The sequence below is a fragment of the Botryllus schlosseri genome, chromosome 11 (genome assembly GCF_051294905.1).
Source record: "Botryllus schlosseri isolate E-star chromosome 11, Bs_hap1, whole genome shotgun sequence".
Classification (NCBI taxonomy): Eukaryota; Metazoa; Chordata; class Ascidiacea; order Stolidobranchia; family Styelidae; genus Botryllus; species Botryllus schlosseri.
Window position 1 is genome coordinate 5,160,838 of NC_137246.1, and position 25,737 is coordinate 5,186,574.

General features: G+C 41.1%; 1 protein-coding gene across 1 annotated transcript; it reads left to right on the forward strand.

The window, feature by feature from the left end:
* Positions 1–1,163: 1,163 nt before the first annotated feature.
* LOC145450956 (HHIP-like protein 1) lies at positions 1,164–24,126 on the forward strand. Its single transcript, XM_080329445.1, has 13 exons — positions 1,164–1,349; positions 5,245–5,407; positions 5,852–6,143; positions 14,232–14,319; positions 14,385–14,492; positions 15,066–15,192; positions 15,273–15,469; positions 16,605–16,783; positions 20,692–20,841; positions 20,912–21,041; positions 22,987–23,126; positions 23,190–23,360; positions 23,875–24,126. Exons 1-13 carry the CDS (start codon positions 1,255–1,257, stop codon positions 23,892–23,894), a joined length of 1,860 nt encoding a protein of 619 aa, XP_080185571.1. The 5' UTR covers positions 1,164–1,254; the 3' UTR covers positions 23,895–24,126.
* Positions 24,127–25,737: the final 1,611 nt, after the last annotated feature.

A 25,737-nucleotide genomic window follows, 5' to 3' on the forward strand; every position in this document is an offset into this window, starting at 1 on the left:
GACCAAACATTCTTCTTTGGCTTGCTGCAGCTTAGATTATAATACTGAGCAAGAAGAGTAGTCACATTTGAGTTTTTTAGGGTATATGTGTCATAGGTCCCCGGGTCGTGTGTCATTGGACCCACCGGGTGGGGACCGATGACACGTTCGAGCAACAAATTTTGAACGTTCATAAATATTTTTTGAAAAGACGGATATTCATGTATATGTGCGCGATAGGTAGTGCTTGTATCAAAGCGCTGAGCCAGCAAAAGATCTGCTGTTTTCGGCTGAACATTTCGGGGCCAGCGATCATTTTCCAATTTTTGATCCATCGCCACGGGTTGAGAACCCCTGCTATAGTGTATAACAGGGGCGGGCAACTTCTCCAGCCGCCGGGCCGGATATGGGAAATGAGCTGTTTGGCGGGCCGGATTCATAAATCTATACATTATTCGCGTATTTTTCCACCTATACAAAAATAAATCGTATTTAATGTAAACTTTAAGCAAGCATGGAGACCAGATTCAGTCTTTAATGATTTGATTAGCGAATATACATTATATATACTACAATAGCTGTTGAAGTCGATGAGGAATCCGTAGTTGATCCAGGTTGTCAGCAAGTTCTTTCAATTCTTGCTGTATGATCGGGCGTAGAAACCCTTAGTAAAGACTGCATCTGAACGTCGGTTAGATTGGAACGCAGTTTGTCTTGTTAATGTTCATGGTCGATACCCACGGGCCACATGATCATGTAAGACCTGAAACTGTCTGGGGGCCTCTCAAAATACCGTCGCGGGCCGTATGTTGCCCGTCCCCGGTGTGTAATATATGTTCCTCTCATGTGACGCAATTACATAGCAAAGCATTCGTAAAGTTTTAGCGGAAAATTCCGCATTACGGTGTGCAGACGAAGACTTGCATACAGTCGGCAATAGCCTTACAGTCACGGACCATATCGGTACATAACTAAAATGGAATCGCATGGTCGATTTTCGGAAGACACGCACCTAACAAAGCATGAGTCAACATTTTTCGCCTTTGGCCCTCGGGGTATTTTTCGGGTTTAGTCTAAGCATCAATAAGGACCATTGTTCGATTCCTTTTTAAATATTATGATATCTGATCAAACGTTTACGTAATAGTGATATCTGAGAAATGTAGAAGTTGGTTCACACTCCGTTGTTGGTATACCTAAACGCGCACGTTCGTTAGTAGGTGTGGATAGCAGGAAGAATTGCTGGACAGAAGCTACATATAGGAAGGCACTGCAATGTGGACTACGGTATTGCTACTAGTTGGGATTTGGATGAACAAGATTGTCGTGTACGGTCACCCTCAATGCTTGGACTTCACGTTTCCTTTCACGTGAGTTTGGAGGTCATGGGGAGACGCACTGAGGAAAATTAGTGAATAAAGTTCGGTTTAGCTGTGAAAAACCGTAAAGTTTCGTCTGACCAAACTTACGCCGAAGTCACAGGGTTACCTAATAAGCTTCCTTTGCAAATGCGAGTTGCCAGAAGACCGAACGATACAAGTCATAGGAACACCGTATAATAAAATCAAGATGCATGGGCGTAAAGTGGCACGCAAAACCTTTGATGTGATATAAGTATGTAGACCATTTTTTACCAATAATACCGAAAGCGAATATTAACCATTCGCTCGCTTTCGCATACTTTCTATTGCTAACATTTTACAAATGTGTCTGGTAGGTGTCTGAAAGAAAATCCGCATTGGAGGATTATCCGATATCAATTATTAGCGACCTTCTAATTCTGTGCCACTTCGTCATGCGAGCTAGATATTTTGCGGGTGAGCCGTGTCAGATCCCTTGCGAAGACGAAATCGTTGACATCATCGTGGAAACCCAGCTTTTGCAACACGATATCATTCATCTACTAATCTGAAATTTAAAAAGTTTTCACAAAAAAAGCAAACAGTTCTGCCCACTTTTGACGCATAATAGCTGGAGCTTTGTTGACTTTACTCAATCTTGATACTTTTATTTGCATTTCATTGTAAATGCGTTAATATATGAATGTCTACGGTAATAATATTGGATTTACTGATATAATAAAACTGTCATTCCATAAGTTGCAACTTGGCTCCCAAGTTGCCCGCACAACCGCTGTGAACCACATGTGACCCTTTCATTAAAAAAGGAGGGACATCGCGGCCCTTTAAATTTTATTTACAAAGCAATAACCGACGTTTTCGCAGCTATGCGGCCTCCGTGATGTTATTTCGGGTTTATTTTAAGCAAGTGATTTAGGGCGTGTGGTGGCCTTAATATTTTTCCTTCGTTTATGTACCCTGATACTTTATTGGTGATTTAAATGTACGTGCCATAAAACTTACAGTTATTGAATTGACCAAATTACTTTGTTATAGTTACATTATATTTATTTGTTTTTACCTATAAGTTCACCATATAATTCCAGTTCCTCAGATTTGCGTAAACAAAATAAATTGGCAGTAAAACTCATAATTGAGTTCCAGAGCACTATATTTCATCTTTTATTGATCTGTTATTGAAATGTTTAGGTACTAGGATTTGGTATCATTATTATGTATACATACGAAGAAGCTTTACTGGCTATATTAGTAGGCCTGCAATTGAACCTCACTTTTTCATTTTGAATGCACAATAATTATCATGTATGGTACATAGAATCTTTTGTTTCATAATAGAAACCACGGGCGGGCAACATACGGCCCGCGGGCCGGATCCGGCCCGAGACGGCATTTTGTGCGGCCCGCCGACAGTCTACGGTCTACGTGATGATGTGGCCCACGTCGCCGTCTACAGGCAATTAGGCGCCAACATTTTCGATCATGAACATTAGCGAGACATAGCGACGTTCCAATACAACTGATGTTCATCGCATTGACGTGGCCAGGGGCGAATGGGGCCATGTCATTCCGAAATTTTTCGAAAATATTCGTAATATCTGTAAATAGTGGCATATTTTCGGGTAGATGGATTCAAACTAAAAAAAATGTCGCGAGCTTCGCGCGATTTAGCATCTCTACGTACGTGTCTTGATCATGAGAATACAGTATCATAGATACATTATAAAAGCCCGAGGCCGTTGGGTTGCAGGAGTTTTCAACAAAGGAATTATTAAGAATGAAAACCGCTCGAAGTGAATAATCTGCGATAAGCTCATGGACGTATATTCTTATGCCATGATCAATGTTAAAAATTATAATTATACGTGCTGTAAATTTGGGAAGAAACCACTTGCTCGGACACTCACCAATACCATTGATCAAGTTCATTCATTTATGCAAAAAAATTTCCCGCTTCGCGCGACTATGCCTAATGCTCTCTGACTTTTTTGATCACTTTCATATCACCGATTTGGGCTCGCTCGTGAATCGGTCGCCCAATCCAGATGTAGTTCGAAATTGCAGGAATGTGTGCGGCTCTGAATTGTTTGTACAAAGGGTATTGCCGAGTAGGATGGACGGATCTGTGGCTCTTTCCCACGGGGGAGTTCCCCTAAAATCATTTAAAAAAATTCAGGAATCCGGCGCGCCTTTTGTTCATGTTCCCCTATCCGGCCCGCCGGATGGAGAAGTTGCCTGCCCCTGATACAAACTCAATCAGTGAAATATCTCACAAAATAAAAATATAAACGGAAAATATGATTGCAATACTTCTACAAAGCATGCTTTATTATGATTATTAAAGAGGGTACTCCCAAAATGCATATCTACGAACACTACTTATAGTATTTAAGCTTGAATTCTGATTCCAGCGTGATGGGGCGTGCTATTGAGCGGAGCTTTGCTGTCGGTGCTACGGAAAATGCTCTGCATATCTGCTGTGTGAGATAAGAGATTAGTATCTTTAAAATGCTGAATTATAGACACGCCACAAATATTAGTGTAAAGTAAAACCAAAATAATTAACACGGGCATATTTTAAAATGATTTGCGTTATAGCCAATAAATACAGGCATTTGTTTATGATTGCAAATGTGTACAAGGTGTTAAATGACGTAGGCTGAACCATGATTACGATCACGTCAATTATTTTTCCCTTGACGGTGAAGCAGAAACTCATCATATACGAGGAATGTTGACTGAAACAAAATATATAGATTACACATGCATGGAATGCACGCGGAAATTATTTGCGATTGGATTTGATAAATTGTATGAGGCAACAGTTATTTAGCCTGATCTCGACGTATCGAAATTTGCTAATTGGATGTTGTAGATCTAAAACGTTAGTCAAGAAAAGTTGTACTGAACAAGTAATTAACAATATTTCATTTCATTCAATAGTTGCAGTGATCGTACATATTACTTTATTCCTGTTTTAACAGTAATAGTTGCCGAGTTACGATGTATTTTTATCCACTTATTTTCACGATCAAGTGGGCTAAACCATATCTTGAACAGTTAAATATTTCCTCTTGGCTTTTCCTGGAATGAACGATTTCCTTTTTGACACGTTTATTGTTTATAAATTTTCTTGCACCAAGACCAACCTCGGCCGGTTTCACCTACCAATCTATGTTTATTTCCGAACCACATATAAATATAAATAAATTTAGATACACATTTAAGCACATCAGTAGAACTACTGTGACGGTTTCCGATATTCAATGCCAATGATTTAGCGAGAAGAACTAATAAAAAGCCTCCTATTTGCCATTCGATTCTCGTAAGCGCTATCTGACAAAGTCCTAGAATGGTAATGAGCCGTGCTAAAAGTCTACAGATCAGGAATTAACATAAATAATCGCGGCTTGACGTAAAATGACCAATGTAATTGAAACATATTGAGAAATTATTCACACTAGACACATTAAATATGGCACTTTACTATCATGACATATATAGTTAACTTATCTATATAATCATAGACCAGGGGCGGGCAAACTACGGCCCGCGGGCCGCATGCGGTGCATGCATGCGGATGTTGATTTAACGGAATACAATCATGAGATGGAACACTGTAGCGAAGGATTGAAAAAATAAAAAAGATTGCAGTCTTGTATCACGAAATACTACATGAACAAATAACTAACCTTTTGGGTGTAAAACATATGAATTTGAATTGATTCTTAAAGTATAAAACATATTAGGTCACAGTCATTTCCAGACCGTGTTATATATTATAAATTTGTATTTTCGTATGATTTGACATTCATTCAAAGCCGTTGTTCATATCCGGAGCAGCGTTTGAAATTTAAAATATTCCAGTTCCTCTGTACATTAAATACGTTCATATTTTATTTTACAGACCGAAAACACCGTCATACATTTGCAAGGAATACGAAGCTTTCGGATGCTGCGATAGTCGAGCGGACATCCTGATATTCGGTGATTTTCTACGGGTTTTCTTCGAGCTTCAACCCTCCGAACGGGCCAGATGCAGCAAATATGTCAGAGATTTACTATGTCAGGTACGATGCTCGGATGCTGCTAGTTTGACGATGAACGTTATCCAACGTTTTTGTTTAGCTACTGGTGCGCGGGATACATTACAAGCATCATCATTGCCAGACATGGTTAACTTAAGGTAGTGTTGGGGGCGGGGATAAGGGGATAATACCAAGATGTTTAGGTCCGTAGCACAAAGGGTTACCAATTACCATACGTCAGGGGTCACCAACACGCGGCCCGCCCAGGGACGCTGGTGTGAGTCCCAGGGAGTGAGAGTTTTTTTGTTCTTGGGAAGTGGCGGAAACCCTGTCCATTGCTCTGAATGTCTAAGTGACGAAATCCAACTGGGCACGGATAAACGACAGAGTAACTGCGGTAGCCCGTCGCATTAATCAGTACCCAAGAAGTAGCTCTTGGTTTCAAAAAGGTATGTAGCACCTGTTTTAGACTCTACTCTTTTGCAGCGATGCTCCCCGTACGCCGCTCACATCTACGAATCTGAATCTCTACCGCAAGCCAGAACATTTCCGGGGCTTTGTCCAACGTATTGCAACACTATGCTGTCGTCAGGATGCTCCGCAGTAATGAAGCCGTTCATAAATGACGCTCGAATTTTGTCTCTGATCGAGCAGAAGAACTACGCGGCCGTGTGTAACGCTGTGACGACCAGCGATCCAGATTATTGCTACCCGGACTTGAAGCAGAACCCGGATTTGTCGCAGAATCTGGGCCGGGTTGAATATTATCAAACTAACTGTAAGTATCCAATCATATCTGAATGAGGGTCATGTAGATATGAGATATTGCGTCTTTGTTGAATTATAGGCCTATATACATTGTCATACAGTTTTATGCGTTTATTCAAAATGGCAACGATACGGATTTCATGATAGTGATAAGCCAGATTGGAAAACGTGACTATATTGTTTACGTTTACGTTATTGTTTACGGAACTGTTATTGTCCATATTGTGTGTGCAATCATATTTTGTACACTACACTCTTGCGAAAAGACTGTGTATTTCAATACGTGCACTACCCCTGATATACTAGTTTGAATATACACCCGGTACACGAAACCACCCCCTACCTCAGACTTATATCACAGTATAGAACGATTACAACGTTTTAATTCAAATTAGGCATGCGAATAGGAACTCATAAGAAGGTGTGCATGTAGGCACATAGGATTTACGACCGCGATATAATTCTGTTTTGCGTACCACCCTTTTCGGCTGTTTGGGTGTGAATACACACGCTTTTCCGTTAAGAGTGTATCCTATTTGAAAATCCTTGATCTGGAACTCCTGGAATATATCACTGACATGGAACAGTCAGATGTCGACAAGGTCATTGTACCGAGATGACCACCAGACTCATATGGGATACGTTTCGGTTTTGATATCAATCAGGCACCCTATATTGTCGCTGTTTTGTATTTATCTTTTATAACTATGTCAAGATTCTATATTCCACGAAATTCTGCGTATCAGTAAGTAGTATCATTTGAAGTTAGTTATTAGTCCATTTTTAGTCCAATTCAATAACAGTATCCTCATTAGTACAGTAAACTAACAAATAAACTGCTTCAGAAAGTTTTCCAATAGAGCGGCGTAACATTGCACACTATATGAGTATAGTGTGGTGCAACATATCTGTATGTAGGGTTGCATTTAAAATTACTTTCATCGCAACGTTTCATATGGGAGTCAGTTTGTTTTATGCTATTTATGGTGTTTTTGGGCTACAATAGTCATTTACACCTGGCCAAAATTTACTTTATTATCAGTCCATATCTGCCGACTTGTTGCACGGCCTAACTTGTAGCTTATTTTAGGACATCACTTACGCGTATAGCAGGGGTGGGCAACCTGCGGCCGTGGAGGCATAATTGTGCGGCCGTGAGCGCGTGATGTGAAATGCATGTGCTGGCGGCCGTGTGTTGATGGATCATATGTTACATGTATGATAAAACTTATTACGACGATGGAGGGTATTGTTAAATCACTGTGGTAAACTCTTTCACTGCATACTCTGTGACTGCGTTTCCAGCTGCTTCAATCGACATAATATAATACTGCAATCTACCCACTAAAAGACGGAGCTGCGGGGCTCGTTCACTTTCGGACCAAACTCACTACATCCTTACGGGGAAAATGTGTTTTTGGTCCGAAAGTGAACGAGCCCCGTCCTCGTCCGGGTTCTTCAATTTCAGATTTGCTTATTAGGCTTCCTGCGATATGAATATGCGACTATCGTGCACTTTATCGAGAGTTGAGGGCACAATAATGATTGCTAAATATAGATCTGCTTCTTATCTGTATGTATTGGAGTCAACCATTATGAAATTGACCAGTCCTCATGTATGTGGACAGAAGGAGTTTCTATACAATCTTGAAAGTTTCCATTAACATGAACCCGTAATTGTCTGTGTAACGCCTTCAGTGAATTGGATAATTTTATTTCCAGTCGTCACTTGTCATGACTACCGGTTGCCGGTAAAGCTGACTTCGCCTAGCGTTTTCTTATTGCATTGTTACGTCACACTTCGCCAATGTCGGTTAAGTATGAGGACCAAGGACTAAGCTTAGTCAGTCTTGTCGCGAAGTCCAAATGTGAGGGGCCTATTGGCGATACCGCGATAGGTTGAACCGTAGTTATAAAAGCCTTGGTAAGCGGATAACATTGAGTGGGTGTGGGTGTATTGAGCAAACGGAAAGAGAATAATACATTGAGACAAAACTTTTTCCTTATAGCCCAATTACATTATAAAGTTGGTCTACATCGCAATATGTCAGTAAAACGAAAAAGAACAGTAACAGAGGAGAAGAGGGCATTTAATATCAAATGGGAGTTGGATTATTTTATGGTAGAAACGGCAGCCCATACCAGGGCTTTGGAGCCGGAGCCGGAGCCCGGAGCCGGAGCCCCGGAGCCGTGCATTTTCACCGGAGCTGGAGCCGGAGCCGGAGCTCTACATAAAATTCAGCCGGAGCCGGAGCCGGAGCTGGAGCCCGTTATTTGAGGAGTAGCTCCGGCTCCGACCTATTTCATACGATGCTATTATATATTCAACAACCACATCTGCTGATTTATCCTAATTGAACAGCAGGCCTGAATTTTAATGCTGTGCACAGCAATGGCATAGAGCAGGGGTGGGCAAACTTTTGAGCTCGCGTGCCGCATTCAACATCTGAATCCATTCGCGGGCCGCACTATTTAAAATTGGGATTATAAACCAAAACGCAATATTGGTATTTGAATATATAGTGAGGACATAAAGATAATATGCTTATTTAAAATCAACCAAAGATTGCTTTGATGATATCGTACACGCGTAGAAACAGTGGCGAGATTTCATTGGCTGGTCAACCTCAATAACCAATTTGTAAAAACTATAGTGATGAAAGTCGGTTGTCCTGATTCTTAGAACAGGATTGAAATTTGAATCTGTGAAGAGCGATCTGTTCATAGATTTAGTAATTCGGCTTTTGGTTCAGTTGTAGGACACACAATGCCTAGAGCAGAGGTCTCAAACACGCGGCCCGCGGGCCGCATGCGGATCGCCAGAGCATTTTGTGCGGCCCGCGACAACATTTTACATTTTCAATAATTTTACAATAAATAAGTGCCACATATATCTTTTCAAGTTTTAAAGTAATAATTCTCTCTCAAATTGCTCCGAAAGCCTGAAACTATTCATCAAACTTCACTATCCGCGACCATGCAGTTGAATATTCACTCGTTCGCCACGTTTCCAATTCAGGATGGTAAACCCTGACCCATAGACGATAGTCGTTTGCAACATTATGCTTGGACGATTTGTGGGACTATATGCTTAGACGCAACAAACTATTCGCGTATCATGGGAATAGTATAATATATCAGAAGGTCACAGCTTGGTATTTCTCTAACTAAGCGAGTAGTTACGGCAACCATTGGCAATCCGTTATTTACATCTTGGGTCGCTAAACCATGTTATTAGGCCACTTAAAGGTACCGAGTACCGTAGTGGTTCGCTTCAACGATGTCACAACAATGGGTTGTTCGGCTTTCCGACATTTCTATCACTATGAAACCTTCATTATAATATTTATAATGCTATTTTTATGCTCCAATATTCGAAGGTATTTGACCATGAGCTTGTACAACAAGACTTGTATTCAAATAGTTATAATTGTGATGATTTCTTTCATGCCGGGCCTAAATTGATACAAAATTGAATCACATTTTTATGTTGTGTGTTGAATGTCAGTTCGGCTCACTTTCAATAGGACAATTTCATCCCGTCGAATAAGGCCTACTTCGAAAGACATGGAATATATACCCCTATTAATGCTGCGGCCCGCGGCGTCGCCAAAACTGGAAAATTGGCCCGCGAGCACATTTGAGTTTGAGACCTCTGGCCTAGAGCATCATAATAACCATGTTAGCTTCAAACACCCTTCTACTATGTGTAGATGAAATATAAATACCCTCATTCTACGCATATAGAGGGAAAGAATCTACCTAAGACACGCATGAATCGTGTTTTGTAAGCACATCACTGAAATAATTAAAACCGGAGTGGCCAATCTGGAATCACACTCGTGATCCGAATTATGTCAATCTCGTTTATGATTTCTGTGATGTTAAGCAGTTGAAACCTTTCAAACTTCTAGGGCCTTGAGATCGGGCTGTCGCGCCAGAAATCAAACATAAAAAATAATATAGGAAGTAATTACCTCAGAACAGTGGTACTCACACTTTTTAAGACACGCCAACCTTATGATGATGAAAGCCCCCCCCCCCCCCTTATCGTTATATCACAAAACGCAACCATGATGCTAGCAAACCTAATGGATAGTTTGATGGCAAGGAAGGTTACGACTGTGAATGAGAGATTTTCTAAATATGAAATTCGGAATAAATACAGAGCAATAATTATGAATTGGATGTGAATCGCGCGGAGCGCGAAAAAATTTTCAGTTGAGCTCAGCTTCGCGATCACCAGTTTGAGAACCACTGCCTTAGAGTTATCATGGTGAAGTATACTAAGAAAAAGTTTAATCACGTCCCGGCATTAATTCGATTTTTAGCATGCATTTTATCAATATTTTTAAGAAGTTTCTCTCGCGGGCCGCGCAGAACGGTGTTGCGGGCCGCATGCGGCCCGCGGGCCGTAGTTTGCCCACCCCTGGCATAGAGTAAAGTGCGTTCCAATGCAACTATGATGTTGTCGACAATTGACAAGTATTGATTATGACGTCACAAGCCAGCACAGCGGCACCTACATGTCTTCGTTGCTACATCGGATGTTACTGACGGCTGACAGACTACTATAGATTACTATAGATAACTAACCTATGGGTAGATTAGTAATCTATATAGTCCAGGAATGGCCAACCTTTTCGGCTAATGGGGCACATGCAAGTGACGAACGAGTGCGCGGTCCACTAGTCGCGCCAAGCGGGTAAAATTTTCAAAGTTTATAAATAAACTAGGTCAATAATAATAATACTTGAGTATATTGCGGGTCTATTGTATACCGCCCGCTAGGCTCAGTTTGCAAGGACACGACTATTCGGCGTCTGGCCACATCGATATCGAAGGTCTCCGATAATATGCGACAATCATTTTGTTCCTACATTTCACCGTCGACGATCTTTATGCGAGCGCAAACGCGAAAAGACTTCCTCCCGTAATTGCGAATACAGTTAGACTCAATCGGGTAAATTAGGCGTTTATTTCATTTTCAGTAGGGGGTAGGCTACCAAGCAAGAAATCGTGTGACAATTAAACACGCGAAGCGTGAAGAAAAATTTCGCTGCTATTTTAGTTTATTGTAATGTACGACGATTTACTGAAAATGTTACTGGACCCTGGATGCCAATGCGTCGGAACTGATATTTTAGTCATCAACATCCCAAGTGTCGCAGCCAGAATTGTAATTTTTCGTTGGCATTGCATTGCAAGCTCACAATCTGAGCAATTCATTTTCGATAATATAATAGGAAATTACCTCGTGGGCCACGCAAAACCCTCTCGCGGGCCACATTTGACCCGCGAGTTGGCCACCCCTGATATAGACAGACCCATTCGATATATTCAGAGCCGGAGCCGGAGCTGGAGCCGGAGCAGTGGTAATAATGCGGCTCCGGAGCTGGAGCCGGAGCTAATGTATGATACAAGAAAGCTCCGGAGCCGGAGCTGGAGCAGTTTAAATTTACGGCTGCTCCAAAGCCCTGGCCCATACTATGATGTGTCTGATATGCAATCAAGTGGTCAAAACTGTTAAAGGAGATAATGCAAGGCAGCATTTTCGTCGTCATGTGTCACACAAGTACGCAAAAATGGTGGGTGAGTCGAGGAAAAGTCGTCTCGAAAGTTTGAAGAAAAGTGTGCAAATGCAGACATCTTGCATATCAGCTTTCATTCAGTCGAAAAATAAGTTGTGCGAAGCGTCTTATATAGTCGCATATCATCTTGGTGCAGCGGGAAAGCCTTATTCAGATGGCGAACTACATAAGCGATGTCTCGTGGACGTTGTTAGGTGCATTCATCCTGGTAAAGAAACTGATTATTCTCCAATTCCTCTCTCGCGTCGTACAATTCAGCGTCGGCAAGATGATATCGCCAAACAGTTGACGATCTCCATACAGACAAAGGTTAATGAGGAAGCAACTTTATTTTCACTGGCTATCGACGAATCGACTGACATTAAGGACTCTGCACAACTATTGATCTTCATTCGCTCTCTGTCTCCAAATTTTGAGTTCTGCGAAGATCTGCTCTCAATGGAAACACTCTCCACCCACACTCGTGGTGAAGACATATTTGGGGCTGTTAAGAATGCTTGCATTCGCAATGGATTAGACTTGAAAAATCTTCGCGGTATTTGTACAGATGGAGCACCTGCAATGATAGGTAACACAAATGGCTTTGTGACAAGATTTTCAGAATTCGTGTCGAAAGAGTACGATAATAACCAGCTCACAAACCTTCATTGTATTATCCACCAAGAAGCCCTGAGTGTAAAATCTGTTGCCTTAAATGACACTCTGAAAGACGTCAATCGCATCATCTTGTACATTCGTGCAAATGGTCTTCATCATAGGCAATTTCAAGAACTTCTGCAAGAGCGCGAAACGTCGGCAGAAGACATTCTCTACCACGCCGCAGTACGTTGGTTGTCCCAAGGAGACACATCTCGTCGTGTTCTACAGTTGCGAGAAGAAATACTGGAATTTTATTCCACAAAAAATAAAGACTGCCCCTTACAAAATGAGAGCTTTGTCATATATTTGGCGTTTCTTGTGGATTTTCTGTCCCATGTTAACATTTTAAACCGAAGCCTACAAGGAAAAGAAGCAATGATATGCACCATGTACAAAAAAGTATCGGATTTTCGTGACAAATGTCGTCTCCTTAAACTTCATATTCAGCAGCGTGATTTTTTCCATTTTACACAACTTAAGTCTCTCATCGACAGCTGCGAAATAAAGGTAGAAAAGATTCCGATCACTTTATTTTCGGGGATTTTTGATACTGTAATGCAGGATTTCGCAGATCGTTTCAAAGATTTCCAAAAAATATCACATACATTACGACTTGTTGCCTTTCCACACCTGGTGGAAACGGAAAGTGCACCGCCACACCTTCAGATGGAGCTGTTGGAATTGAAGAATGATGAGCAGCTTGTGACAAAGTTCAAGTGCGAGGAGAATTTGATTGACACGTGGAAAATGGCCCATGAATATCCACTTTTGCGAGAATTGGCTAGAGAAACTCTTGTTATTTTCGGAAGCACTTACGTGTGCGAGTCTGCCTTTTCGGAAATGAAATACCTGAAAAACGAGTACCGAACTCGCTTACTGAACGGAAACCTAGAGTCGCAACTAAGACTTATGGTGTCGCGTGAGGTTCCCAATTTTGCAAGTTTGTCATCTCGTATGCAAAATCAAGGAAGTCACTGATTTCAATGTTAGAGACTTTCCTTAAATATATTCCTTTCAAAATATGTTTGGTATTTATTAGACATGATAAGATTAGTAGAAATTAAGTTTTTAAACAAAGCTAAAATGTCCTCCGAGGGCGGCCAAATGTCTTCGTAGGCAATTATACCGCGTCTTTATGCTTGTGGATTGCACTAAAGTGGCGTGAAATGTGGATTTCGGCATTCGCGACGATAATGGGTATGGTTGACTTTATCAACCCAAATAACGTTAACGGGTATTTCGGGATTCAAAACGGAAGATTGAGATTTTTTTAGTCAACTCACATATGGCTGGCGGCCGTATGGCGCCGAAGTATTGGAAATGCGGCCGTGGACGCCAAAAAGGTTGCCCACCTCTGGCGTATAGGGTTGCATTTAAAACAAATGGTTATTTAAAACACTTTGTTAAAGCCATGTTTGAACAGTGTTCTAAACAAGGGCCATTTAAAAGAAAAAGAAGTTGTGAAATTATGCAATCATTATGTGAATACTTTCTAAAAACATGTTGTATGAGCCTACGGACAATTACCACCCTAGCCGACGTATATCGATATGAGATTGTTGGAACCCTCAAAATATAGTCGGTTCAACAGTAATAATACAGATATTTCGTCAAAGGAGCTATATTTACCCTAGATTTTCAATTGTCAATGTCAATCGACTATGACGTCAAAATTGAATATGCGTGACTGCATGGCTTAAAAAAACATGTTTTAAATAAGGGCTTTAAACATATTTGTTTTAAATGCAACCCTATATGTATGCCAAGTGGCAAACCTCAAGCTAAAGTGAATCGACCATACCGTAATACGCATGCATGTTCAATGTTCATGTTCAATGCTCTTTTATCATGTTTGTGATCGATTTCAGCCGCATGTATAGCGATATGTCTAGAAGAAATTGACTCTGGTCGATCATCACCGTTGTCCATGAAACATGCAAGAGACGGAACTCATCGGTTAGCGAAAGGACTGAGTGAAAAAGTAAAGCGTTAGTGCATATCCCCTGTTTTTAATTTTTTAGGATGTTCGTGGTGGAGCAGTTGGGAATGGTGTGGATTTATTTGCCTGATAATTCTAGGCTGAATGTGCCATTTCTCGACTTGAAGCAGGTTGTGGCAGTGAACAAAAAGTGAGAATCGTAGAATGAAGAATTCGATATATTACATAAAATAGGTATAATGAATTTCCTAAATGTGCTGAAATAGTTAGGGATGCGATGTCATTCCAACTATTATATTATATATTATATTATAGTACTGTGATAATGTAGAAATGTTAAATGTCCTCTCGGGTTGATACATCGAAGAGGCGTTACCAAAGCAACTGACTAATCTCCGAAGTTATATTTGGTACAATTACGTTATACTGTATGATAATCCAACCCCATTTGGGTACAGAGACAAGCGTGTCGAGTCGTATATGTAACGCAAGATGCCCCCGCGCCAATGTTCTTATTGTGATAAACACGGTAATCTACGCACATCCTTCAACTTTGTAGTAGGCCTAACTGCGGGTGACACTTATAGGTTAATCCCAGTTTCGTGTATTGACTATATCTTTATTGCAGTTTCAAGTTGATAAGGGGCGTTCGGTACCGGTTGGGTATCAGAAACCTGCACTGAAATTCAATTTCCAACTCTGATAACAGATAATATGTATAATGTAAATTGTGCGACAGTTTGTTTTGTTAAAATGATCACAGGAGATACGATGAGAGAGGAATGCTGGACATCGAATTCCACCCAAACTACATAACAAACGGACTATTTTATCTGTACTACACGATATTACGTAGAAGCCGCACGTATGTGCGTATTAGTGAAATGAAAGTGAGTTCTACCTATGCTGATTCATCACGTAAACCGATCTACATCCGCAAACGCAAAACGAGTCGCGTGCTGTAATTTAGGTAATGGACACAGACATGAACAGGGCGGACATCTCGTCGGAAAGGATTTTGTTGGAGATACTGCAGCCGGCTAGAAATCACAATGGCGGTCAATTGCTTTTCAAGTATGGCGAGCTCGGAAACTACCTTTACATATTTTCTGGAGATGGTGGCGCGTCGGGAGATCCGTATGGGAGGCACGGCAACGGTCAGAACAAGTAAGCAAACGAAGCTGAAATTCTTGTACTGTAGCTTTCTACAAGGCCGATGCTTACGATCGCAAATAAGTCACGGAAATGTCTCTATCGACCTCCGAGTTCCATGCCCTTAAATTGAACTGCTTTTTTCATTCTACTCGCGGATTAGCAATGGCAACAACTTTTTTTTGTCCGGAATCTTTTGCTGTTATTTTAGCTAAGCACAATATGTGATGGATGGTTAACAAACAACACGAGAATAATTCAAGCCATCGATGCGGGCACAAATCTTTACAAAACCGTCATTTGCAGATCCAGAACCGCATATGCCTACATTTTCCCGAGCGTTCGGCATATAGTTACTCGACGCATACCCTAATACGCCATATCACACCGAACTTGTCATGAAAGGCGATAGAAGTACAAACAGACTCATGCAGGAAAAGCGGAAGTTTTAACCATGTGAAAGATCATCATAGACGACAATATTCGTCAGAGCGAAGTAACATAAATTTCGCACACGTATGTAAGTGGTTTTACGACAACGCATAATGAATGCTTTAACATGCGGGCTCCTTGTCACGATTTATCACAACAAAATGTAGCCTTGAAATTTGTTTGTTTTGGGGTATTAATGGTGTTTGTCGACTACTATGGTCATTTACACCAGACGGATATTCTTTTTATTTTCCGTAACTGCCGACTTATAGCACGGCCCACCTCTAGGCTTTTGTAATACACCGCTGACGCGGACACTTAGGTATCGGAGTTCGGAAGTCGACCTCGGTCGGACTCGAACCCGCACCCATTGGTGTTTCAGCCGCGGATTACACCACTGCGCTATCTCGCCACAATACCATGATGTCGTACAAACAAGATAAAGAACAGGGCTAATTGCAACACGTGGGGCTTCTCCTACTTCATGAAAGTGACCGTATTTGCCCGACATAAGTTTCGCATCCTGTACCCGGTAATTGGTTGTAGTATCAATTAGCGAATTAATGTTAATCACAAAGCATTTAAAAACAACAACTTGTTTTACAATATCTTTTGTGGAAATCCAGCCGATTTCACGCAATATGGAAACATTTGTTTCAGAATATTTTTCATAGACGTTACGTCGTCCGTAAGTCATTCTGTTTATTTTGCATTACAGACTAACGATGTTGGGTAAAGTCCTGCGTATTGATGTTGATACCAAAGGGCGCAACGGAAAGCCGTACGGGATTCCAGTGGATAATCCTTTCGTAAATGACACCCGTTACCTACCGGAAATCTACGCTCTAGGAGTCAGAAATATGTGGAGGTGTTCATCAGATAGAGGAAATGAATCAGGTGTGTAATGCCGATTCGCGCTAATACATTGAGGAGTGCTCGTTCCGGGCCTTTCTAACGCGATTCTACATGGATTATGTCCGGGCTTGTGAGTATTGTAATTGCTGAACTAGCCCATGAAATATGTCTTAATCCAAATCAGTGCGGGGCGGATCGACAAATTCTTTGGTCCGACTCCGATCCTGTTCCACAATTCTCTGGTCCGACTCCACTCCGACTCCGAGGCCGGATACTTGAAATGAGCGATATCCGATCCAAAAAACTCCGATAATATTCATGTACGACTAGCTATTTCTAGTTGACTACAAATGCAGTAGATCATAGGCAATGGGTTCAGGTTATATTGAAACAGACATGGCATTGAAACTCACAGCTTTGTATGGAATATGAAAACTTCACAAACACTACATAAACACTCCCAGGCTGGTATCGAATATAGAAAGGCAAGGTAGGCTACATAACAAAAACTCACAGGTTTGTATGGGATATGAAAACTACACTCACAGGCTGGTATCAAATTAAAAATGACAAGGTAGTCTACAGGGTAAGAAAAACTCACAGGTTTGTATGGGATATGAAAGTACACTCACAGGCTGGTATCGAATTAAAAATGACAAGGTAGTCTACAGGGTAAGAAAAACTCACAGGTTTGTATGGGATATGAAAGAACACTCACAGGCTGGTAACTAACATTGATTGAAACTAAGGAAGCTCAAAGATTAAGCCCAACCCTTAAGTAAAACTGGAAGTTCGACTGCGATTTATTATTTACATGAACTGTTTAATATTACTATTGCCTCAAGGGTGGATGATGACAAGGCTGCCCGTTTCTTTGTAATAGTATGGCCACACACACTGAACAGTCGTTCACTTGCAGCACTAGATGCTGGTATGGAAAGAATACCTAATGCCGATCGGTGCAGGAAGGGGAATAGTTTTCTGATTGGTGGCGATAGCCAAAACTTCACTACATCAAAAAGGCCTGCATCTTCGTCATGAAATGATCCCAATGTTGCTTCATCAAAGCAGTATTTGATGTATCTTGAGATCTCATTTTCTTCGGGTTCGCAAGCAGGCTTGGCTACCACCCAGTCTTCAAAGCCATAGTCCAGATCGCCATATTTTTGTTTTTTTGGTGCCTCAGGTATTGGTACTAGATTTTCCTGATCTGAGGAATTTGCTTCCTTATTGATGTTGATCAGGAACTGTTCGGCAAGCCTGTGTATCTTGGATCTTTCGCGATCAGTTAGTGGAACAAGAGCTTTATACTTGGGATTCAGGAAGAATCCCAACAGGTGAAAGTCTGTGACTACAAACTTCTTTCTCAGACAAAACAGCCCACGTCTCTTCATGTATTCCAAAATAGGAGGATCAGAAGAGTCTTCAAACAAAGATCGCTCAATTTTTTTGAAGCAGAGGTACACCAAATGAAGAGTCGGATACGAGCCTCCTTCAAGAATTTTAGAAGCTTCTTCAAATGGTCCAAGAAATTTAATGAGAATCATCACCAATGTCCAGTCAATTCCATTCAATCTTCCCATCTCGTTGGCATTTTTTAAAACTTGCATCACCTGTTCCATATTATCGTGAACTGACTGAAGCATATACAACATGGAGTTCCACCGTGTCTCGCAACTTTGTTTCAAGGCAGTTGGCAATTTATTATTGAGACCGGTACGTTTGAAATATGCAGTCAAAGACTTGCAACGAGATATTGTATCAGAAACTTTTTCTATCATCTCAGTATCAGACGAAACTATAGGGCAGTGACTATGCACGGACATCGAGGGCTGTAACGTGTGGTGCAGGACAGTCGACAACATGTGGCAAGCACATGTCAGTCTCTGATGTTCAGTCAGTGCAGATCTTATATTGCTTGCGTCATCCGTTACAAAATAACAGCAGTCTAGCGTAGAGCTAGATAGTCCAATCTCAGTGCAACATTCCTGGATTTTATTTAGCAGATTTACACCTGATTTTTGCTCCTCAAACTTTGTTGCAGATATTGCTACCGAGCGCAACTTTTCCTCGCGGATGTAATGGGCTGTCAGTGACATGTAATGTCTGCTTTTGATATCGGTCCACATATCCGTGGTGAGCCCAATCATCCCATATTCGCCAATAGCCGCTTTCACAATGACAGAAATTTTTTCCTTCTCCAGTGCAGCACGGCTTAGAACTTCCCTTTTAACTGTATATCTGGATGGGATTATTTCTTCTGCATTCATTCGACCATACACCGACCCTATATCCATAAATGTTTGAGCAAGCTCGACAAAACCGTCACCCTCCAAAGATCGGAATGGTCTCAAATCCTTTACAATGAATGATGTGGCTGCTTTGAGCAATTGTACCTTGGCCTTAGTCGGAAGCGGAGCAGATTTCTTTTTTGTCAGAAAGGATGACATTGAACGTTGGCCCGCTGATGGTATGACTTTTGATACACTACATCTGGTTTTGGTATGAGTGGCTAAATGTGTCGTGCCACTGTTCTTTCTGTCATGCTTGAATGTCAAACCACAATGCCGACAGAGAACAAATCCTGAATAGTCACCGCCCTCCTCACTGGTGCCAGGGCCAGTTAGCAAGGCAAAACTTTTCCACACCTCACTTTTATTTCCCTTCACATCAACCGCGTTTAGTTTCCCTTCTTCATACAGAGCTTTTGCTATTTTCGATGATCTTATAATAGTAGGATTACTAGCCATCTCACTGCACGCTAAGGAGACCCCGCATCGACCACATACAATGGAAACAAAGGATGTTGGAGGTAATAAATGCTTAGTCATATAATAAATGCTGCGATTGAATGAGCTATCATATATTTGGGTCATGGCTCAGTGATTTTACAAATATGGCTCGGTTATTTTCTCACTGTGGTCGGAAGTTACTATAGTCATGCTGTGGCCGGATCAAAAATATTCTGATCCGGCTCCGATCCGGCTCCGGCCGCATCAGAAAAAATACTGATCCGGCTCCGATCCGGCCCAACCAAAATTGAAAAAATCCGGCCGGATATCCGATCCGGCTCCGGTCCATGCCCCGCACTAATCCAAATGCATTGAATGAATAATACATCCATATATGGAAGTACATGTATCCGCCAATATAAGCATATACAATCGTTATGCAATGCACGAACAGCAACCGGTTTTGAATTATCTTCAGTTCAATTCCGGTTCACGTAAACTTTGCAGCATTTGAACTTTCTAGACACGTGGTAATTCCGCGGTGAGATAATCCTTACCGAATATGTGATCACTTCTCACCATTAACTATAGGTTCACGTACGTAAATCATGACGGGGAAGCGACGTCATGGTAGTCTGTGACACTGTAAAGTGTAAACAATTCCAGTTTCGACATATGATATTAGCGGCATGAAATCGCAGAAAATATTAATGTGGTCTCATGCACTTACCAACATATCGCGTATTCAGCAAACCTTTACGGCTATTCCCACATCGGCTACATCAGGGGTGACCCACTAAAAATGAATAAAGTGCCTTTTTAAAACTTGGTAGGCGCTGCGGGCCGCAATGTCGCAATATCGCTTCAAGGTGATCTTATCTGGCGCACGCACCACAGTGTGGGTACACCATTCAGCTCTCTCTTTGGCGATAGTCGTATTTACTGTGTGTGATATCCTTGGTGTTTTTCAACGCCAATGGTCAATTAACCATGCTGATTTTCTTTATTTTGATTCCGTACCTGTCGAATTGTAGCACGGTCCACTTCCAGGCTATTTAAGACACCGCTAACACGGTGCCTCTTCCGTAATGCTGACAAACATAGTATATATTTTTTTCTTTCTAAAAGCAATGGTTTCATTGGAGTATCACATGTCGTTTCTCAAATCTCACATAAGTCACAGGCCTCAGATGGCGACCGTTGATTCATATTTTACAGGAGCCAACACGGGTCGTATCATATGCGGCGATGTCGGCCAAAACCGGTACGAAGAAATTGATATCGTCGTGAAAGGCGGTAACTACGGTTGGAGGGCATATGAGGGTTATTCGTGCTTCGACAGAAAATTATGCAACTCTCAATTTGTTCGTAAGTAATATAGCCTCCCCTCAATTGATATTGCGATGCGACATTGATTTCGCTGTTTTATCCTGTGCAGAAAATTATGTCCCACCTATTCACGCGTACAGCCATTCGGTCGGAAAATCGGTTACGGGTGGGTATGTTTATAGAGGGTGCCGAAATCCAAACCTAAGAGGGAAGTATATATTTGGGGACTACCACAACGGGTGAGGATATTATAGAAGCTTATAATATTCAGGGTAAAATTTACTCCAAATATTTTAGCTTCTACTGCATGTGGGGCCAGCCTATACTATAATTTATTGAACCAGATCCATGATGCGATTGGAGCATCTGGCATGGATATAGTGGTGATTTTAGATGGGCGAAATGTTCGAAGGCGGCGAATTAAAGCCGTAACCATAACCTATTTCTATCGCAGTGCTCGTTGTTCGTGATTTGACAATACCACAAAGTCATAATTCCTGTTGGTGGAGAAATTAGTTTAATCCTATATATATTTTTATGCCATTCAACTGGTTTTATGGATCGATCGCGTGAGACTGAGATGGCTGTATATAATAATTATTCAAACTTCATACCCAAGGCCTTAGTAGGTAGGATATTAGCCACCATGAAGATATCTCAATTCAATTATCTCACGATAACTGCATAGCCAATTACCAATTTAGAAAGGCCAATGTATTTTAGGACTATATGCTATCCAGCAGTATTTGCAAGACCTGTTTGTTAATGATAATTGCGAATAAAGAGGGACAACTAGAAAATTCTCATCTTTTACAAATTCAATTAAGATTAGAATTATAGTGACACAGTTTTTTATTAGAATTGTACCCACGATTTTTCCAATATTAGAACTTGTATTGCTGAATTTCCAAGTGAACTGAAAAAAGTCCAATTCGTATCAAATCTTATTCTCAGGAGCATGGGATTGGTAAATTTTTGTACACCAAGTTGTCTCGATTCATAATAGGGGAGATGTGGTACCGATGGATCAAAAATTGCAATATGATCTCTGGCCCTCAAATCTTCAGCCTAGAATAGCAGATCTTTTGCTGGATCAACACTTCGATCTAAGCTCTTATTGCGGTCATTAACATGAATATCCGCCTTTTCCAAAAAAATTTATCACCGTTTAAAATTTGTTCCACGAACGTAACATCGGTCCCCACTCGGTGGGTCCAAAGGCACACGACCATGGGACCTAACGGACATACACTGAAAAACTGGAATTTTTCATCTTGTTTTGTTGTGTACTATAAGCTTACTTAAAGCAAGCCAATCAATAAAGTTTCGTCACCACCTTCAAGCATAAAATAAATTATATAAACTCAAAAGTTTGGCGTAAAATCACGTTTCGATTTACGACCAAACTTACAAAATTAATGGTACTTTCATATTGACCGCAAATCCACATTTTGACTTCACATACCTCGCTATAGCGATAAAACACAACATCAGGTAACTGATTTGCGGCCTCTATATATGTAGGCGTGTTTCTGTTGTTAAGTGATTAGTTGGTCCAACTATTTTGCTTAATTCGGCTATGGTACCATAGGCCCCCCACCCCATATTGTAATTGATTTGAAAATAGTCCACTCGATTATGGTATGGAATTGAAAAATATGTGGCATCATATACAATGATACAAGCCCTACACTTCACATTAAAAATTATGGCTGGTTTGTTAGTGTGGAAGGTGATATAGAAAAATGTATGCGTCGATCCAAATTCATTTTACACCCCTCAAAACATAAATCATCTGTCACAGACCCCACGACTCACGCAGGCCCAAGTTTTTTTTGCATGTGAGGAAAGAGTCTGCCAGCATGCAATAGTAGGCAAATTCGCGTACAGTAATAATGAAGTATTTTCGGTCCCCATGTCTCATCGGTACCACATCTCCCCTATACAGTTCTCCTGTAACAGTTTCAGCCAAAACCGGAAATTAGGTTACAATCAAAATTCGAACATACATACATTTCACAAATTAGATTAGGATTAGATTGCCGGAAATATGCTCTAATAAATCTAATTAGACACCTAGAATTATCGAGAAATATCTAGGTGTCCGAGTCTGCTTGCGACCAGTGTATTTTTCGTCGGCACTGGTATCAATTCCCGACTATTATTAGCCTATTTGTCGCGCAGAAAGATTTTCACCTTGATGGAGCAATTGGACGGGACGTGGCGTAGAGCACGAATTTGCCCAGCACAAGCCAACTCGTGTCTCGGTAACTTGCAGAACTTCTACGCCAAGCACATCCTGTCGTTTGGGGAAAGCGAGGATGGTCCGCGCATATACTTTCACTTTCGTTGTTGAGTGACTGCTCAAATTGGATCCTTGTTTTCAGGCGAACTTTTCGTTTTATCGAGTGAGCTTTCCCAACCTTCCTCTCCGACTGGTAGTATTTATAGGATTGTAGACCCCTCGCGAGGTGCGGACCCGAGCGAGTGCCGGCACAACGTTCGGAACACAGTGATATCCCCGTCGACCCGGAAGATATTTCGTCAACAAACTACAGGTTTCTATCGTGAAGATTTATTTACGTGGATCTGCAACGATTACGCAGTTCATGTTATCTAATGCTACATCGCATTTTTGCGGTGCCAGCAAACATGTCCACGTGAGGATTATCCGGCTGTACTGTAGATGTTACACACCGCGTTTGCGTAAAACGAAATTCACTATAGCTTTGCACAAACAATCAATCTGAGATATTTTGGAATCGAACTGAAGTCAAATCTTTGTCGCCACCTTGCGACTGTTTTGCTGATTTACATAAGAAAGGAAACGTGATATTCTTATCTTGGCTGTATCATCTGCTCAGTTTCTGGCTAAAATTAGCTAGCATAATCAAAACAGAGAAGATAAATATTGAAATGGTATATGCTATAAACAAAGACAGAATGTTTTTGTTACCTCGACTAACAAAGTTAACTGGAATTCTTCGCAGTTTTCATTTATGTTATGACCGATGACAAAATGTATGATCGGTGGGCTATAGCCACGATGACATTCTAATCTGTATTTTTCAGATCAAGCGGTTGGGAGGTAATACCAAGATCTGTAAAGTTCTGATAACAGTCCGGCGACTCCGGATAGACAAACGGTTCCGAAAGAAATCAGACACGGCAGAAGTCGCACGAACGACATTTTATGGCCTACATACAATGCAATGACTTTTCGATTTAAGGATATAAATTTGTTCTGCGTGTGACCAACAAATTGTCAAAAATAATATCAGAACGCGAAAATACAGTGTGTGCGGTATTTGACCCATGACCATATTACGTCGTTTCAACTCCTTCCTAGCTTTTCATTATACCGCAATCTTGCGGTGGTTGTGAAGGGATAATAATATTAATGATTTTGTGGACGCTAACACAAGATATACACAGGGGATGGTGTGAACCTTTGAAAGGTTCAGGTTTGTGTGAACGCGACCCTTTTTGAAAGGTTCTGTGTGAGCGCGAACGTGAACCTCATGACGTCACGTGACGGCGTGTTGCTAATTCCAACCCTACATTTCACCAGTGGCGGCTCGTGACAATATCGGGTGATGGAACGTGGTGTGCACGCGTTGTTTGATGTCTAGATGACGTCACAAGGGTGTATTCCGACGTTGCAATGTGACTTCGTAGTGGTCATAGACCAGATGCTTCTGATCACGGCCAATACAAGCGCAGTGTGGCGATATAGCGGTGGTACGTTCCACGGCTGCGACACCGATTGGTTGACCTAGGTTGACTCCAGGATTCCTACCTCGTTGTCGGAGGTGTATATAGGCTTCTCCTCGTCACATGATCAGCGTAATCGGTGCCTTAGAAGGCCCAGAAATGGGCCGTGCTACAAGTCGGTAAGTATGGAGACATAATAAAGAATATTGGTCCGTTATAACAACAACAATAGCAATACTCTCGCACTTAGCAATGGAGACTGTGACACAACAACTGTCTCTGTAATTCTGCTGCGAAAGCTATACATTGGAAAATATATTTCCGAATAAATGTGTGAATGAAAGCCGTGAACTTGGAACACTGTTCAAAGGTCATCATCGAGATGTCAAATACGCAATACGCAGGTAGTCAAAGTAGTCACGAAAACTAATCAAGTAGAAGTAGAAGTAGCGATGAAAAAAATCTACTCAAGTACGAGTAGAAGTACTTGTCTCATAAGCTACCTGAAACTACTTGAAATAGAAGTAGAATTTACTGACTTTTAATCTACTCATGTAAGTAAGTAGTTGTGAAAACGATCGTAATCCGTTCGCATGGATTGTCAAAAGGTGAAAATTGAGCTATGCGAAAGGCGCTGAGCTTGACTCATATTGATGCATACCAATTTTTGACAGCATAAGCATTCTTCCGCATCATGGGATGAAGATAATAGTATTGATATGGAAATGCGATACTAATCCTCTGTTTAATCGAACAGCACGTTTTAGAAAATATCATGGTATGGCGCACTCCACCATAACATAAGGCCCGTAGTTTAGTCGAAGGGCAATACGGAGAAGTGGTATAGGATACGATGTAAACACTTTGCGCGATTAGTAAAGATAATTAAAAAATATGGTGGATCGTAAAAATGCCATATTGTGTACCTTTATTTCCGGAAACTACAGGCATTACTACACTTGCTTTTACACTTCAACATGTATGATATCCAAATAAAAGAACTGATATTAGCTAGAACTCAAAGTATATGACACTGGGAATTGAATGTGGGACATAAATACTACAAAGTGGAAAATGTATTTCATGTCTTTAGTCCAGAAAATTTCAAAGGTGGTATGCTAGAACAGCTCTAAAACTAAAAAAAAGTCAGAGTCCACTTTTCCAGATTAGGAACCGCCATGAACTGCTGGATTACGATATGATAAGTATAAATGCTAGATT

Excerpts from the sequence above, each read along its gene's own strand:
- LOC145450956 (XM_080329445.1), top strand. The coding sequence starts at position 1,255 with ATGTGGACTACGGTATTGCTACTAGTTGGGATTTGGATGAACAAGATT. Across the intron at positions 20,842-20,911 it reads ATGCAACTCTCAATTTGTTC|AAAATTATGTCCCACCTATT; the intron begins GTAAGTAATATA and ends TATCCTGTGCAG. Across the intron at positions 21,042-22,986 it reads TTTGGGGACTACCACAACGG|AAAGATTTTCACCTTGATGG; the intron begins GTGAGGATATTA and ends TTTGTCGCGCAG.